General features: G+C 37.3%; 1 protein-coding gene, 1 non-coding gene and 1 pseudogene across 5 annotated transcripts in view; 1 reads left to right on the top strand and 2 right to left on the bottom strand.

Annotated features, from left to right (window-relative positions):
- MIS18BP1 (MIS18 binding protein 1) overlaps positions 1 to 16760 on the bottom strand; it is a 52927-nt gene extending 36167 nt beyond the window's left edge. The window contains exons 1-5 of one of the 4 annotated variants that reach the window (XM_012782803.3): positions 16385 to 16760; positions 11490 to 12101; positions 5980 to 6087; positions 5256 to 5746; positions 577 to 650 (exon numbers count right to left, since the gene is read on the bottom strand). In XM_012782803.3, the coding sequence (XP_012638257.2) occupies positions 577 to 650; positions 5256 to 5746; positions 5980 to 6087; positions 11490 to 12024 (1208 nt within the window). In that variant the 5' untranslated portion in view covers positions 12025 to 12101; positions 16385 to 16760. The other 3 variants (XM_076004052.1, XM_076004053.1, XM_076004054.1) reach the window with 3 other exon arrangements.
- LOC142871581 (uncharacterized) lies at positions 2628 to 2770 on the bottom strand (annotated as a pseudogene).
- Positions 13550 to 13691, top strand: LOC142871599 (U4 spliceosomal RNA). The gene has a single exon (XR_012919839.1). It is a non-coding gene; the product is annotated as a U4 spliceosomal RNA (small nuclear RNA).
- Positions 16761 to 17518: the final 758 nt, after the last annotated feature.

Raw genomic sequence — 17518 nt, 5'->3', positions numbered from 1 at the left:
CTTACAAATTTTTTTAGCACTAAGAAACTGGTCTTGAAGAATGGGAAATGGTGCTATAATAGAGTAGCAGAATTAGGCAAAGCCCACTTACATAATGGTGCTCTCGTTTTAGGGAGAACCAGAAAGTGCCAATGATTACTTAATATGTAGCTGTATGGCAAAGTCTGAAGTAATTTTGATTCCTTTTCTGGATCAGTAATTTATACCGGGTTGTCCCAATTTAGATGTGAAAATCTGAACTAAAATGCATGTAATATTAAGTAATATAATTAAGCAAATAATACCAGTCCACTTAGCACCTATTAGCACATTAGAAAAAAATAATGCACTATACAAATTTGAGCTGTCATTATTTTAAAAATAACTTGAGTAAACAGGCAAAAACAAGAAAGCTGGTAACAATCAACATGGTTAGGACCTGCAGAGTCGTTTTATTTTTTTGCCTTCAGTTCATAACCTCGTTAGGAAATTTTTGTTTTGTAGGAAGATGCTATTTCTCATGCATCACCTTTCAAACTCTTACACACAACTATCCTCTTAAGTTTTATTAAAAGAATATTGAAATGTTATACTTACATCAATTTTCCTTCTACACATATAGCTGTATTATCATTGATGATTTTAATTATCCATTCCTGCAGCTGGACTACCTAATCAAGCACAAAGCAAAGAACATACTTCCTGTATTACCTGCAGCATAAGCATTGCAAAATTAACTTACATTAAAAGAAAAAACTCATCTAAGTAATCCAATTGATTCCTTAGTGTCCATCTATATAGGAATCACATTCTATTCTAAATAGCAATAAGTAAAACTCCTATATACCATCACTCTTGTCCCTAAAATATTAGAATTTTTTTTTTTTGGTAAAGTTGATTTAGAGTTGCATTTTAATTTTCTATAGACTATAAAGGTGACTGCTGGTAACCTACATTTAATAGCATTCTATTCCAAAGCAAACATCTGAAAAGCTTAGAGAATTCTTTATTTTAGTACAAAGTCTCATTTTTACTGAAAAAATTCTATGCACATTTGTGCAAAGAAATCATTTATATTTCATTGTAACAATTTAACATTGAACTATTTCTGATGAGAAAAAGCCAAAATCCATAGAATAATTTGAGCCATTTACTTTATATATGAAATTGTACATTTATATTAATACATACAGACAAATTCTCCAGTGGTAGTTTTATACTGAGTCGGAAAAATACATTAAAATGGGAGGGTGTTATTGCACTTTTCAATTATACTCATTCAAAAAAATTATAAATAGGACTTGGGGAAGGGGTAGTATCATTCCTTTTTTTGTTCCTACTCCCATGTTTGCAACTACCTGAGATATATCAAAGCTTCAGTCAGATCTTGGAGATAATAATACTGCTTATATAAGGTGTCAAAAACGTTCATTCATTATTCATTCAATAAATATTTGTTGAGTTCCACACAGTTTTAAGCAGTGAGGATTCAGTGAGAAACAAAATGGCTACCCTCTTAGAGCAAGTATTCTTGGGTATTAGGGGAGGGGTATGGAAGTAAGCAGGATGGTGGTATCCAAACAAAAAAATATTAAAATGTCAGTGGTGACAATTACTATAAAAAATAAGTCATTAGATAAATGTGGTGCATTTTTAGATAACATAGCTAGGGAAAGTCTTGGAACAGAGAACTGACAAAATGAGGGATACGCCACGTGGATGTTTGTGTGAAGATTATTCCAAGCAGAAAGAACAAGTGTATAAGTAGGTAGCATGGAAGGCACAGCAATTTGAAAGCAGTAAGCGAGAAAGAATAAGAGGTAAGGTTGGAGATCTCCAGAATTAATTATGTAAAGCCCTCTTAGTGTTTTCTACTAAGATGGGAAGTTACTGGAGAATTCTAAGTAGGAGAGTGAAAAGATTAAGATCCTGTTTGGAAAACAGACTGAAGAGGAAGAAGGCAATAGTGGAAGCAGGGAGACTATTAGGCTACTGCAATAATCACTGGACTAGGAGGTGTATTTGAGCAGTGAGAAGTGGGCAGATTCAGGACAGTAGAGCCAACAGGATTTCTTCATGGTTTTGATATGGAGTATGAGAGAAAAACAAGAGTCCAAGATGAATCTAAAATTTTTGCGTAAGTACCTGAGGGCATGGTATTACTATATATCAATACAGGACAATGGAGATAGTTTATGATGAAGAAACCAAGAATTTGGTTTTAGACACATTAAATTTGAGATATCTATAAATGTTGAAGATGTAAAGGTCGTTGGAAATCTGGAAGAGGGCTAAAAACTTACCTATCAGGTACAATGAACACTATTCCAGCGATGGGTACACCAAAAGCCCCAACATAAGCATTATAAAATGTATCCATGTAATTAAAAAAATTGGTGCCCCCTTAATATTTCAAGATAAAACAGAAAAGTTGTATAGACAATTATACATGAGTGTGGAGTTTAGGAAAATGTTCTGGGCTAGAAATACATATTTGGGAGCTATCAGCACAGAGATGGAATTTAAAGCATTAGCACTAGAAATACAGTCTAGAGGGTGTGTGTAGGTAGACAAACATTTCTAGGACTGATATGGAGGAATTCCAACATTTATAGAACTGATACTGAAGACAGGAAAAGGAAGCAACAAAGGGGACTGAGAAGATGTCTAGTGATATAGCAGAAAATCAGGAGAGAGATACCCTGGAATCCAAAAGAAAAAGCATAACACCTTTTTAAACTGATAAGATCAGATACTATACTTGTTCTTAGCCATAAGGCCAAGAAGTGATCATAATACATTTTAAGACACTTTGATTCACTGTGTCAAAAACCTCATGACTGACTGAGAATAAGGAGTAAAAATCAATCGTCGGATCTGGTGATCAGAGATGATTGGTAAACTTGGAAAGGGCAATTTTCACAGAGTAGTGGATATGGATGTCCAAAATAAAACATGTTCAAGAAGGAATGGATGGAGAAGGAATTAAAACCATGGATAATATATACCTCTTTCAAGATGTTTTACTATAAAGGGAAACAAAAATGGGATAGTAGCTGAAGTTGATAGGTGATACAGGAAAGGTGGGCTTTTGTTTACATTTTTTTAAAATGCAACCTATGTTTCAGCATGTTTATATGGTAATGAGAATGATCAAGAAGAGAGGAAAATATTGAAAGGATAATTTCAGGGGCATTGTCCTTTAGGTGGTAAGAGGAAATGAATAGGCCCTGAAAATGAGCATAAATTATTCATCCATTTAAACAGGAAGAAAAGCAGAGTACGTGGACATAGCAACAGGTAGATTGGTAGATTTGGTGATGAGATTATGAGGTTCTCAATGAATTCAGAATGAGTACAAGGGAGAAGGTTGGGGGTTTTAGAAAAGGAGTGATGTACTCTTCTAGGAAAGTCAGAGAATGGATTGACAAGTGAAATGCTCTAGGACAAGTGGGCAATACTGAGAGCCCACTTAATGTTTGTTGTCAAATTTAAAATAAGACTAATCAGCACGGTTGTGTGTTTTGCTTCAGCTACCTTTAGTTCTCAGGTACAGTCATGTAGCAAAAGAAGAGTTAAATTTAGCCAGGATTAGCATTTTGCAGAAGACAAAAGGGAAGCAGAAGATGGGGGAAAATGAAATGAAGAGGGTTGAGAGTTATAACCTGTAATGGTTATAATAACAAACCATGGAATCTATAGGGTAAAGAGGGAAATGAGAACACGAAAGAGTTGATAGACTGAAGGCTGTCTTAGTGGGGTCAGAGCATTGATGGTCAGGGGTAGGAAAGAGTACTAGAAGGGTAATGATCTGAACTACAGAAGTTGATAGAGAGTGGGATATTTGAAGGTGAGAATTTGGTGCATGTGTCATTTGGTAATGAAAAGAAATGGGTATGGCAAGGGTAGAGGGTAAAGGTAGCAGAAAGGTTGCTGAATACCAAGATATCAGGTAGGTTAGATGGATCATCTGTATGAATGTTGATGTCACCAGAGATGATGACAAAAGTAGTAGTAGAGGAAAAACTAACAGGCATCAAACACTTCAACAGGAATACAAGGTGATGACAAGTAGGTTATATTATTGGTCAGGGAGTAGTAAAGTTTTATGACATGTGCTTCAAAGAAGCTTCAGAGAGAAATAAGGAAAAATGACCTAAAGTAGCAATGAAGAACAAGAGAGACACACCTTATATCATCTCTAAGTGGAATGGAATATGGGACATGGGAGAAAAAGAGCCACCACTTGAGAGGGTTCGTTTGTAGAAGCTACATTTTAGTTAGAGCAAGGTTAAGAAATGTTCATAGAAAATTAAGAATATAACATTTTGCTAATGACATACTTTGAGTTCAAGAAGACATAATGCAATGTGTAGAGAGTTGGAGATGAGTGAGAAATTGGGTCAGAATTAGGTGATGTAAAGAACTCAACAGTGGTAAGAGTCCTGGGAGGCTTGGACTTCCTGTGGTAACTGAGATAAACAGCACTGTGGGGATGGCAAAACTAGGACTGTGGAGTCTCTTAAAACAGTTATGTTCAAAGTTTTTGCTCAGCCTACCTCCTACATTTTTACGTGAACTTCTAAAACTTTTCATCAAAAGTATAAATATTTGTAAATAATGCAATTCTATTGAATACATTGAGATATATTATAAAACTGTAACTGTTACACTACTCTTTAAAATTTAGATGGCATTTATATACCATTTCAATGTGATACTCACCATCATCCATTTAAAAATTAATGGACAAATCTTTAACAATTAGAAATTTTACATTGTGTCTTTCTCTTTAAACTTGTATTTCTATTCCATTTCCTTCGGAGAATTTATACTTAATATAACATCATCTGATGCTCTAAAGTCTTTTATTGATCATCCTGTATTACTTTACATTGGAAAAAATTCTCAAATATTCAGATGCTGTAATTCCTTTTTATTTAAATTATTCTCCTAATAGTACCCCAAGAATCAAAAAAAAAAGAGCAGGAATGAATTCAGTGTTCATCCCAAAAGGGAAAGGTAAATTGAAGGCTACACAACTAGTAAAAGAGTAAGATAAGGTCTTCTTACTTTCAGCTCACTGCTTTTTCCACTAGACCATTCTGTTGCTACCGTAAATAATAATAAAACATGAGACTGAAGCTACTGTTAATAATGATAGAGCATAGGTTCAAATCCTAGCTAGGGGGAAAAAAATGAGAGAGCATAAGAGCTCAAATTCTTGAAGAATGTGGGGTAAAACAGACAAATGTTTACCTTAAAAGTTCTCCTACCTTATTTTTTTTAACTTCATTTGTAACAGCTTGAACAGTTTGAAATGTACTTGGAGGAGAAAGCTTTGAAACATTTCCTTTTGACCTTCGAGGTATTGTTATATGAAGTCTTGGAGTTGCCATTACAATTTTACATGTATCTTTCATAGAACCTAGAAGATCAGTCTCTCTGGATACTGTTTTTTCATTTCCTTCCTTAACTTCCTGTTGTGAAGACACTTCTGTCATCTCACTGTTAGAAATCATTAACTGACTGTCATTTTTAGTAAGAACAAAATTGGTACTGAGAGTCTCAAGATTAGTATTTTGGAATTTTTCATTGGTAGAATCAATGCCTTCTAAAACAAACGTGTCCTTTTTGGACTTAGTGGTTGCAACTATATTCTCCTTTGAATGAAGAATTTCTTTAGCCACCTGAGCTGTAGCTAATGCCTTGTTTGAAGCTCCTGCAGCAGAAAAATTTTCTTGTTCTTGGTTCAGAATTGGAAGTTCTGCAAAAAATACAAAGCAAAACAAAATTTACAGAAGGAACATATGAAATTAAAAGAGAAATTTTGGTTAGGAATGCTCCACCCTCCTGCCCAGTCTTTCTCTGAGTGCTTCTGGCTGCAAGCTTTTGTCTACAGTCAATGCTTAATGCCCACATAGGGAAAATAATTACCTAGAATATCTAACAATACATTCAAGTAACAAACTAAAAACAAACAAAACAAAAACAGTTTACCATAAGTTAAATTGTGTAGTGGTGCTTTCTTTTCCTGCTGATATCGAGTCTTGTGTTTGTCCAGAAGGAAAATATTATTATTTGATGATTCTAGAGGAACTTCCTGGACTGAGGTTGAGGTTTTATTTTTTAAAGAAAGAAGAAGTTGAATTGTATTAGTCACTGAGAAGAAAAAAAATGTCTTTTTAAATTCTTAAAATAAAGAAACTGAGGTTTAGTAATGATCAGACTAGTATACTACACTTTTGCAGTATATGACAGTTACATAAATTTTTCCTTTTATTGTCCTCTCATGCCTTCCCCATTCTCTATACCTGTATCATGTTGAGGAAAAAATTTTTTAAAGTTTCTCCAAGGCCAGGTATGTGCCAAACATCTATAATCCCAGAACTTTGGGTGGCCAAGGTGGGAGAAATGCTTCAGGCTAGGAGTTCGAGACCAGTCTGGGCAACATAATGATACCACGTCTCTACAAAAAAGGTTTTAAAAAATTAGGCCAGGTATGGTGGCTCACGTCTATAATCCTAGCACTCTTGGAGGCCGAGGTGGGCGGATCATTTGAGCTCAGGAGTTCGAGACCAGCCTGAGCAAGAGCAAGACCCTGTCTCTACTAAAAGTAGAAAGAAATTAGCCAAACAACTAAAATTATATAAAAAAAATTAGCTGGGCATGGTGGCACATGCTTGTAGTCCTAGCTATTTGGGAGGCTGAGGCAGAAGGAGCCCTTGAGCCCAGTAGTTTGAGGTTGCTGTGAGCTAGGGTGACGCCACAGCACTCTAGCCCAGGCAAGAGAGTAAGACTCTTGTCTCAAAAAAAAATTAGTCTAACGTAGTGGCATACACTTGTAGTCCTAGCTATTTAGGAGACTATGGTCAGAGGATCACTTGAGCCTAGGAGTTCAAGGCTGCAGTGAACTGTATCATACTACTGCACTCCGGCTTGGGTGACAGAGTGAAATCCTGTCTTTTAAAACAACAACAACACAACTTTTTCAAGACATAACTTGTCAGTTCTAGACAAAAGTATACTACTAGACTTAGAAGTCTGAAAACCTGCAATAAAATTCTGGTGCTGCCACAAATTAGTTATGTATATTTTAAGATTACAAATAAATTGCTACCCAGTCTTGAAAATTCTGATTCTGTTTCTGGTTGCTGTAAATCTCTAAAACATGAAAGAAGAGTTGAAGAATTTTAACTTCTTCTTCTGTTTTTTTTTTTTTTTTCTGTTTTTTTTTTGAGACCGAGTCTCACTCTATTGCCCCAGCTAGAGTGCCATGGTGTCAGCTTAGCTCACAACAACCTCAACCTCCTGGGCTCAAGTGATCCTTCTCCCTCAGCCTCCTGAGTAGCTTGGACTATAGGCATGCACCACCATGCCCGGCTAATTTTTTCTATATATTTTTAGTTGGCCAACTAATTTCTTTCTATTTTTGGTAGAGACGGGTCTCACTCTTGCTCAGGCTGGTCTCGAACTCCTGAGCTCAAAGGATCTGCCTGCCTCAGCCTCCCAGAGTGCTAGGATTACAAGCGTGAACCACCGCGCCCGGCCTGTAACTTATTCTTAAAAAGTCAAAATGTTGAGACTCAATCTCAGACTCAACCATAATTTATATCTTTTTGACATCCTTTTAGTAGGCTTTCAATGGCACAAAAGTAGTAGGTTTATAAATAAGACAAAGACTAATGCTTACATTTATTCTGCTTTACATCTTAGATCTTTAAAGCTTAATGTTTCTTTAATACAGAATCTCTTTCACACAAAAAGGGGAATAGACTTAAAATTTGTGCCAGAAAAGGACAAACTGAATTACTTTTACATTTAATTTCAAAGATTATACCTGAAAAAAATTATTAGTGATTATGCTTTAATAGGTATGCCACTTTTGCCTTAGAAATATTAATATAAAGATTTTATTATAATGACATGTGTCATAAAAAGAAGTAGTAAGTTTCTATTTCCTTACCTCATTCTACTGGAAATGACAGGGCAATGTATTAAAGACAAGTAGGTAATTTGATCAAATATAAGATGTTGTAGAACCTTGGTCATTTATTTGGGAGTCCAAGGTTCATGCAGATTCTTCAAAAGGTCTCTAAAACTACATACAAAATTGTGTTTATATTTGTGTGTACATTTTGTGGAGAAAGGGTCATCAGACTCTCAGTCAGGTATTTCTCTTTCTGCGTCAGAATATGCCACTCTCTTTGAAATGCAACAGTATACCCACAATCTAATAGTTAAGAGAAGTGGCTAAGAGATATCTCTGTATTCAATTCTGGCCCTGTCACTTATTACCTGTGAGATAGAGAGCAGATTTACCCTCTTTATAAGCCCCATTTATAGACTATTAAATGAACACCTACCCATAGTGTTTGCTGAAAGAAGTAAATGAGAAAATACATGTAAAACATCTTTCATTATCAATGACTGAAATTCATCAAAAATCTCAATTTCAATTGTTGCAGTTTCTGATCACTATCTTTCCAGATCATTCTCTCAAACCCACTGACTATCCCAATAGGACCTACACTTAACACTCCCTCATCTCCTTCAGATCCTTGCCCCTCATTAATCAGCTTAAATTTCATGGTCACCCCTTTGCACACACCCTCACATTCCCTTTGTCCTCTGTCACTTCATTCTGTTTGGCAAAATTACAACCCAGATAAAATCCAACTCCCTACCTACTCCCCCCATCAGCACCCATGCAGCTAAACAGGGCTAGAGGAAAACTCACAACCATATTTACTGGTCCCACTTCCCACTTTAAATTCATACCTATAAATCTCAAGTAGCTCTTTAATATTACCCAAGAAGCCAAATTTAGACCTAGACTATTACCTATTATATTCCCCATTCCTCTACCTTCTAAAACTTCAATGCCTGTTTCCCATACTCACTAGGCTGATGACCTTATTTCAGATTATCTGTGAAGGTATGCAGTGATGACCCACCAGCATCTATATCTACATACGTTGCTTTCTTTTTTGTTAACAATTGGTCTGTTTGTGTTCCTAGCTAAGGCAAACCTCTACTTATGCATTAGATTCTATTTTCTCTCAGCTACTCAAGGGCATTACACCAGCAATCTCAGGGTTTTTTTTTTCTTACTGGATTATATCCAACAGCATATAAAAATGCTGTTATTTCACCAATTATCAAAAACAACAATAAAGCCTTTAATTACACTTCTCATTATTTTTTTGTTCCTCTCAAAAAGAATTGTCTATGTTCACCACTGCCAATTTCTCTCATCGCATTCTCTTAAACCCCTTGGAATCACATTTTTGCTCCTACCATTCCACCTTTACTTTCATCAAAGTCACCAATGACTTCCATGTTGCTAAATCCAGTGGTCAAATCTCAGTCTACCTGACCAATTTGCAGCATTTGATATAGCTGATGACTCCCTCCTTAATACATTAACTGCCAAGTGAGTTGTAGTTAACTCATTGTAGTTTTGAACCCAGGGCCTCATGAAGCAAAACCTGGGCACAACCCTGCAGTTAGTTCGTGAAAATCTTGTTGATGTTCTTATTGTTACAATTAACATTGACAATTTAATTCTGAAAACGTGGATTACATAGAAGTCAACAACAAATTTTTCATTAAATTAGAAAGGATCAGTTTGTTTTCGAAGTTTTCTATTTTCGTAATAAAACACTATGGCCCCAAGGAAAAAAATTTTTTTTCTAGTGTGGCAGTCAATGTGTTAAAGTACTTTGTTCTCTTGGTGTCTGTCCATAGTATCACTTTTCTGGTTTTCCTCTGTCCTCATCATGTTCTCATTGGCCTAATGATCTCACCTAATCTCATAGCTTTGGATACCATTTAGGTGCTAATATTCTGAAATGTACTTCTCTCGCCTGATCACTTCCCTAAATTCCAACTAATTTTTTCCAACTTCCTAATTGACAGCTTCACTTAGATTTTTAATAGACATGTTCATGCCTGTAATCCCTGCACTCTGGGAGGCTGAGGAGCAGCAGAGGATTGCTTGAGGCCAGCAGTTCAAGACCAGGCTGGGCAACTTAGTGAGATGCTTCAGCTCTACTAAAAAAAAGAAAAAAAAGTGAGCCAGGCATGGTGGTACGCACCTGTAGTCCCAGCTACTCAGGAGGCTGAGGCAGGAGAATTGCTTGAGCCCAAGATTTCAGGGCAGCAGTGAGCTATGATTGTGCCACTGCATTGCAGCTTGGGTGACAGAGCAAGACCCCATCTCTAAAAAAATAAAATAAACAAAAGCCAGACGTATCAAAATTAACATGACAAAAACTTTAATAATTAATGAGCCTCCATTCTATTCCTTCTTCTGTCTGCCCTATTTCAGTTAAATCATCCTTCTAGTTGCTCAGGCCAGAAAAAAAAACCCAAACAAAAACACCCTGAAATTATCTTTTTCTTTTTTTTTTGAGACAAGAGTCTCACTCTCTTGCCTGGGCTAGAGTGCTGTGGCATTAGCCTAGCTCACAGCAACCTCAAACTCCTGGGTTCAAGCGATTCTCCTGCCTCAGCCTCCCAAGTAGCAGGGACTACAGGCACGAGCCACCATCCCGGCTAAGTTTTTCTATTTTTAGTTGTTTGGCTAATTACTTTCTATTTATAGTAGAGACAGGGTCTTCTTGCTCTTGCTCAGGTTGGTCTCGAACTCCTTGAGTGATCCTCTTGGCCTCACAGAGTGCTAGAATTACAGGCATGAGCCACCGCGCCTGGCCTGGAATTTTCCTTTATATCTCTTTCTCTTATATTGCACTCCCAATCTATGAGCAAATCCTATTGGCTCTACCTTCAAAACATATCCAAAGTCCAAGAACTTATCTTTGCTATTACCACCTGAACCAAGCCAACTGTCATCTGGATAACTATAGTAACTGTATTTCAAATCAGTAGCCAGAAATGATATTTTAAAATTAAACCAGATCTTGTCATTCCTCTGCTCAAAACCCTCCAATGGCTCACTATTTTGCTGATAGTAAAAGCCAAAACTCTTATATTTACTTATAAGTTTCTATATTATCTGACCCACTCTTATTTATCCCCTCCTCCTTGGCTCTGTGTGCTCATTCCATGGCACACTAACCTCCTTAAATTTGTCAGGCATACTCCTATCTCAGGGCATTTGTACCAGCTGTTACCTGTCTGGATCATGCTTTCCCATTGCTCAAGATATCTGCATCTATCACCTCCTTCAATTTTTGGGGCTCAAACACCTTCTCATTGAAGCTTACCCTGCCCACTCCACTAAAAATTATAACCCCCTCCAACTCTACCATCCTTACTCTTTTTCTTTTTTTTCTTTCTGCTTTCTTTCTTTACTGTACCATAAAAATTATTTATTTATTTTAATATGTTAGGTTTTGTCCCCACCACTTGAATGTGAACTATACACTGGCAGGGATTTTTTTGTTCATTATGTTCACTGCCTTATTCTGAGCACTAAAACAGTATCTGGCACATTAAACACTTAAGACATTGTAGCTTTTTAGCGAACACATAATAAAACTAACCGTTTAGTGAACTGTTATCTGACTGGAATGATTTGTTGTTTTCCTTTTCTTCACAGAGGTAGGTATACTGCAATAGTTTTTTTTCAGTTCTGTTAGGAGTGAAGATTTTATTACTTTCATTTTTCTGTGGTTCCAAAAAACTGTTTCTTGATTGTTCTTGCTTGTCACACAGTACTTTTTCTTTCATTCTTTGAAATATTTTTCCTGGTGATTCATAGCTTGCTTTATTTTTTAATCCATTCTTGTTGGGCTTTATAGCACTGATATCAAGAGAACAGTTGGAGGTGGTAGCCTCTGTTAGCATGGTTGACTGAAATACATTTTTATTGTTAAAAGTTGTCATTTTTAGGAACTGATTCTTTTTATGGTCATTCGATTTTAAAGAGTTCTCATATTTCACCAAATCTTTTACAGGAGTAAGTGTGCCTGAAGGAATGCTGTCCAAAAAGACTGCATCCATGGGCAGATTTCTCCTTTGACAAGACATCTCTGATGGCAAGTTAATTCCTGGATATTTCAAAGGAGTTGTAATCATCTTGGTAAGACAATAGCAACAAAGTTCCACTTAAGCACAATTTTCAGGACAGAACTTCAGCAGGGATCCAAAGACACCTGTAATTCAATGTGAAATCAACCTTTATCATGCTTTGGTATAGAAAAAGTTTAAAGTTTATTTGCTTTCCACAACATTACACTAATGAAAATGTTTAACTGGTTCACAGTAACACTGAATAATCTATAGCTTACAAATTAGAGTAAGATTTTATTTTTTTTGTTAAAGTCTCATTTTTATTTTCTTTCAACAATAATATGCAATTTGGTCTTTAGTATAACATGCATATAATGCAGACGTACAGTTTTGTTTTGTTTTGAGACAGAGTCTCGCTTTGTTGCCCAGGCTAGAGTGAGTGCCGTGGCATCAGCCTAGCTCACAGCAACCTCAAACTCCTGGGCTCAAGCGATCCTCCTGCCTCAGCCTCCTGAGTAGCTGGGACTACAGGCACGCGCCACCATGCCTGGCTAATTTATATATATATATATTTTTTTTTTTCTTTTCTTTTCTTTTCTTTTTTTTTTTTTTAGTTGTCCAGCTAATTTCTTTCCATTTTGTTAGTAGAGATGGGGTCTCGCTCTTGCTCAGGCTGGTCTTGAACTCCTGAGCTAAAACCATCCGAGCTAGGCACATAAATTTTAAAGCAGCAGCTACAATGATCTAATAAAGCTAAAAAATCCATTCAATTATTTAAATAATCCTAATCCTGGTGATTTTTGCTCCAGAACACTTAAATTAAAAGGTCTTTGGCCGGGCACCGTGGCCCACGCCTGTAATCCTAGCACTCTGGGAGGCTAAGGCAGGAGGATGTCTCAAGGTCAGCAGTTCAAAACCAGCCTGAGCAACAGTGAGACCTTATCTCTACTAAAAATAGAAAGAAATTAATTGGCCAACTAAAAATATACAGAAAAAATAGCCAGGCATGGCGGTACATGCCTGTAGTCCCAGCTACTTGGGAGGCTGAGGCAGAAAGATTGCTTGAGCCCAGGAATTTGAGGTTGCTATGAGGTAGGTTGATGCCACGGCACTCTAGCCTGGGCAACAGAGTGAGACTCTGACTCAAAAAATAAAAAATAAAAAACAAAAGGTCTTAGTTGAAAAAACCCTTAAATAAAAAATTAAGTGTAATTTTTAAAAAATGTAATGCTATTTACAGTTTTTAGAGGAAACCATGTACTTGAGCTTACATAGTTTTAGACTTGTTTTTACTTTACAATAATAAATTTTATTTTCCACACCTAGAAATTAAGATTCCAGGTGAGGAACCATACAGTTGCATTCAGTAATACTTGGCAAATATTTCAATTCAAGAAGCCTGGAACTTACTAATTCTAGATTTATAGCATCTCTTATCACTGAATTTATAATTATTCCAATCAGTTTTTGACATCATATAAATATAAAAAGCCTATAACAAAAAATACTAATGTAGTCAAGCCAAAAGACATTAAGTGTCTTTATGTACAGTAACTTCTGTGAGAAATAAATAAGTTAAAAATTCACATACAGCTTTGTACAGTGGCAATATCATAGCCAATGAGATTTATCCAAGGTAAGATCACCACTAATTGAAAACTTTTCCCAATACCCTGCTGTGATGACTTGCAAATATAGTTAGCATAGGCAATTTTTAACAGTCTCTATGGAGAGTGAATATTTTAAAAATTCATATACAAAGTACTATTTTATCCAATAATTTATAATATAAGAGAGAAAAGAAGAAAAATATTGCTCTGTAACAACAGCTGACCAGGAAGTGTATCTTGGGATACCCCAACTCTGGTAACACAAAAACCATTGTAATTCTCCCACAGAATGTCAATCCAGCAAGTATGTATTAATGCATATGTTTATATGTTCATCATTGTGCTTGGTGTAAGGAATCTTGTGCTGGGAGTTATAATACTCATTAGCCATTCACTTTAAATAGCAGTAAAGCTGTACCATCTCTCAAAAACAAAAATGAATAAACTAGGCAGTTGCAGGGAAAAATGGCAAAGAACGCTTAGGTTTATACAATTTCAATTCCTCAGAGCCTAATGAAATGCTAAACAGGAAGGAAAAACTGCAAATAAGCTAGCAGGACTGAAAACATGCCCAATCTATACTAGATATACAGAACTATTTCCCTTCTAAGGCAGGTAAGTATGTTCACATTGAAAGGCTCCAAGAACCAGCATAGAGCTCCTTACCTCCATGTTCCCCAACATCCCTTTGCCCCCAATTCAGGCAATAGTAGGATTAAAAGTGAGTAGTCAAGATTCTGAAAATTCTTCAAATTCTACTCTCCCTCCCAAAGACACAGAGAGTTCCTCTAGGAGCCCTTCTTTCTCACTATGTGATAAACAGCAACTCTATATAAGCCAAAAAACTGCCCATATTTGACAGCAGTTGGTAGAAGAAAGAATGCAGAGGAAAAAAATTATCTAGGATTTCCTCTGACCACAGATGCTTTACAGAATAGACACAGAAGAAAAACCCAACTACTGAGTATAGGTCACCCAAGAAAGACCTGAAGCCCCATTTTCCTTTTAGTTAAAAGAGCAAAACAAAGAAAACATATCATTAATGCTTAAAGCCTCTGATGAAATAGACAGACATTAAACAAAGGGGATTCACTAAGTGGCATCCCTCAAGTTGAGGAAAGAACAGTGTGTTCTGAAGACCAAGCACACCTGACCTAACAAGAAATTGTTAGTTCCTCCTCAGACTGGAGAATATAATTAAAAAATGGTATGCTTCTATATTCATTAACTACTTAAAGTTGTCTGAAAAAATCTAATCTTTATAACTTATTCTGAAAACTAACAAATGCTGATATACTTAGAAAATAATTTCTATTTACTCAACATAAAGATTCAGGAATGGGAAAACCATTTTATGAAAAGCCTGGCTATAAGCATTTATATAGTACAGTCATGCACTGCATAATGATGTTGAGGTCAACAACAGGCCACATATATTACAGTGGGCCCATAAGTTTATAAAATTTTTAATATAATATTAAAGTATTTTACTATACCTTTTCTATATTTGGGTATGTTTAGACACACAAATACTATTGTGTTACAACTGCCCACAGTATTCAGTTTAGTTACATGCTGTGCAGGTTTGTGGCCTAAGAGCAAAGGGCTATGATCTAGGTTTTCATAAGTACACTGATGTTTTCACAATGATGAAATCACCTAAGGATGCACTTCTCATGACATATCCCAGTGACACATGACTCTATATGTAAACACAGAACGAAGGCTAAACAATTGTCATGCATATGGCCCTGAATGTAACTGTTATTCCTCTTCTCAAAAAGATTGCTGAAAGTTTTCCTAAGAATTTACTGCAGTGGTAGCAGTAGTAATAATAATTTTTATAATGGAAACAGTCAAAAATCCCAGAGCACACTAATCAAAACAGGAAGGGTGGACAGGCATGGTAGCTAATGCCTGTAATCCCAGCACTTTAGGAGGCTGAGGTCAGCCTGGGTAACATAGTGAGTCCTATCTCTACCAAAAAAACCCCAAAAAACAAAACAAAACTGGAAGGTCGAGTTAGGGGAAAATAAGAAGATTTTAAGTTAACATGCAAGTGAAGCCCTTGAACAAAATATGCACCACATATGGCAAAGGGTTAATTTATATAACATTCAAAAAGACCTAATGAATCAATTAAAAAAATGATCAACACAGAAAATAGCCAAAGGACATGAAAGGCAATTAATAGAAAAAATAGAAAAGGCCAATAAATGAGTCAACACCCAACTTTGGTAATCAATGAAGAGATACTAATTAAAACAGTGAGATTTCTTTTTCTTATCATATTGGTAAAGATTAATTTCAAAATATAGGTCTGCATACCATTGACACAAATTCCTCTTCTAATTTTTTTCCCTACAGACACATCTACATAGGAATGCAAATATATATGTGGTAATAACAGCCAATATTTAGTATTTACTACATGCCAGCCACAATATAATTTTACAGCAACTCTTAAGAGTTAAGTACTGCTGTTGTTTCCAGTTTGAAGAAAAGGAAATTAAGGCTCTGGCACACACAATTTTCCTACTTGGTAATCATTCTAATGAGTCTTATTTTCTTCCTAGAAGTGATTTTACAACAAAGACCTAGAGCGCTCACCATCGGCATGAATCTGAGCAGTAGTGTTCTACTCTCTTGATAACTTCCAGGACACACGCAACATATACACACCGAGTGACTGTACAGTGGTGAACTCACTGCCAAAGCCAAAAATCTACAAAAGACCGCATGAGCCAAGATGCTGAAAGGGCTGGGAGCCGCACCGCTGGCGGTGACCCGCGGCGGGAGGCGAGGGGAGCACGCACCTTGGGTGAAGGGCCTGGCAAGGCGAGACTGCAGCAGTCTGGATTCGGCTTCGAGCGAAGAAGAAGCCGGACAACCCAGGGTTAGCGTCCCAAGCCCATGTCGGAGCCTGCCCCGCGCTGTTCACCCCCAGCAGACGCTCACTTTCCCACTCAGGTTCCCTAACACCAACAGTTCGGGAATTCAAATTTGAAGAGTCCGCCCTCCAGCCAGCCCGCAATTGGTGCGCTTAGGAACTGCGTCATCACCGTGCGTCACACCCGGACTTAAGAAAAGTGGAGGCTGTCTCCGTGTCGCGTGGACAATGGTGTGTCCACAAAAAGTGGGTGACCTTAAGCTGTCACAGGTATGGGTCGCGCTCCTTTAGTCCTCAAAGTTCGTTTCGTCTGCTTAGGGCACGTGCCCACTCTTCGTTCCGCCACTCCTCCCGGAATGCTCTGCGTGGAGAAGTCACGTCGCAGGCTGCAAGCGCACTCCCGCGCAACTGCAGTTCTTAAGTTTGGCCCTACCCGGCTACCCTCCTTCCCTACAGGCTGCACTTACTAATAGCAATTAGCTATCCGTTCCTTCCATTGTTGAGGAAAATGGCGTACTGAATGGTTTGTAGAGGACTGCTAGTTTTCTCGGTCCGCCATGTATTTATGTACTTGAGGCCGAGAAAGTATGTTTCGTTCTTGAGGGAATAATGGACTGACTGTAAAGTTACGCACGCACGGTATGTTAGTTTGAGCTCTTCCCTCAGGAATTGTGTGGGAGTTCTTTGGTTTTTTAACATGTCTCGTCTCAGATCCTAAAAGCATTAATCTCGACAACTTTGGGTTGCGATGCAGTTTCTCACAGTGGTCCGTTTCTGAGCGAGTCCCGCCTTAGACTTAGACTGTACACAGTGATGCTCTGCTCTGACGAGCCGCTGCGGAGTACAGTGTGTATGCGTCGGCTCAGCGCCAGTCGCTGGCGTTGTGTAGAGCGCCTCGTTTGTTTTGGAGCAAAGCGGTGATAGGTGTTTTTAGCCCTGAACCCCATCCAACTCCAATTCTGCATTGTCTTTGCATGAATTCTGTCCCTCCTCCCCCAATCAGCGTTTGCAACTGTTAGGTCCCCAGCCCAGAGGGAGACACACGAAGCCTTATGTGTAG

This window comes from Microcebus murinus, chromosome 6 (assembly GCF_040939455.1).
Source record: "Microcebus murinus isolate Inina chromosome 6, M.murinus_Inina_mat1.0, whole genome shotgun sequence".
NCBI classification, from domain to species: domain Eukaryota; kingdom Metazoa; phylum Chordata; class Mammalia; order Primates; family Cheirogaleidae; genus Microcebus; species Microcebus murinus.
Note: the sequence above shows the minus strand (reverse complement) of the source record. Positions and strands in the feature narration are given on the sequence as shown.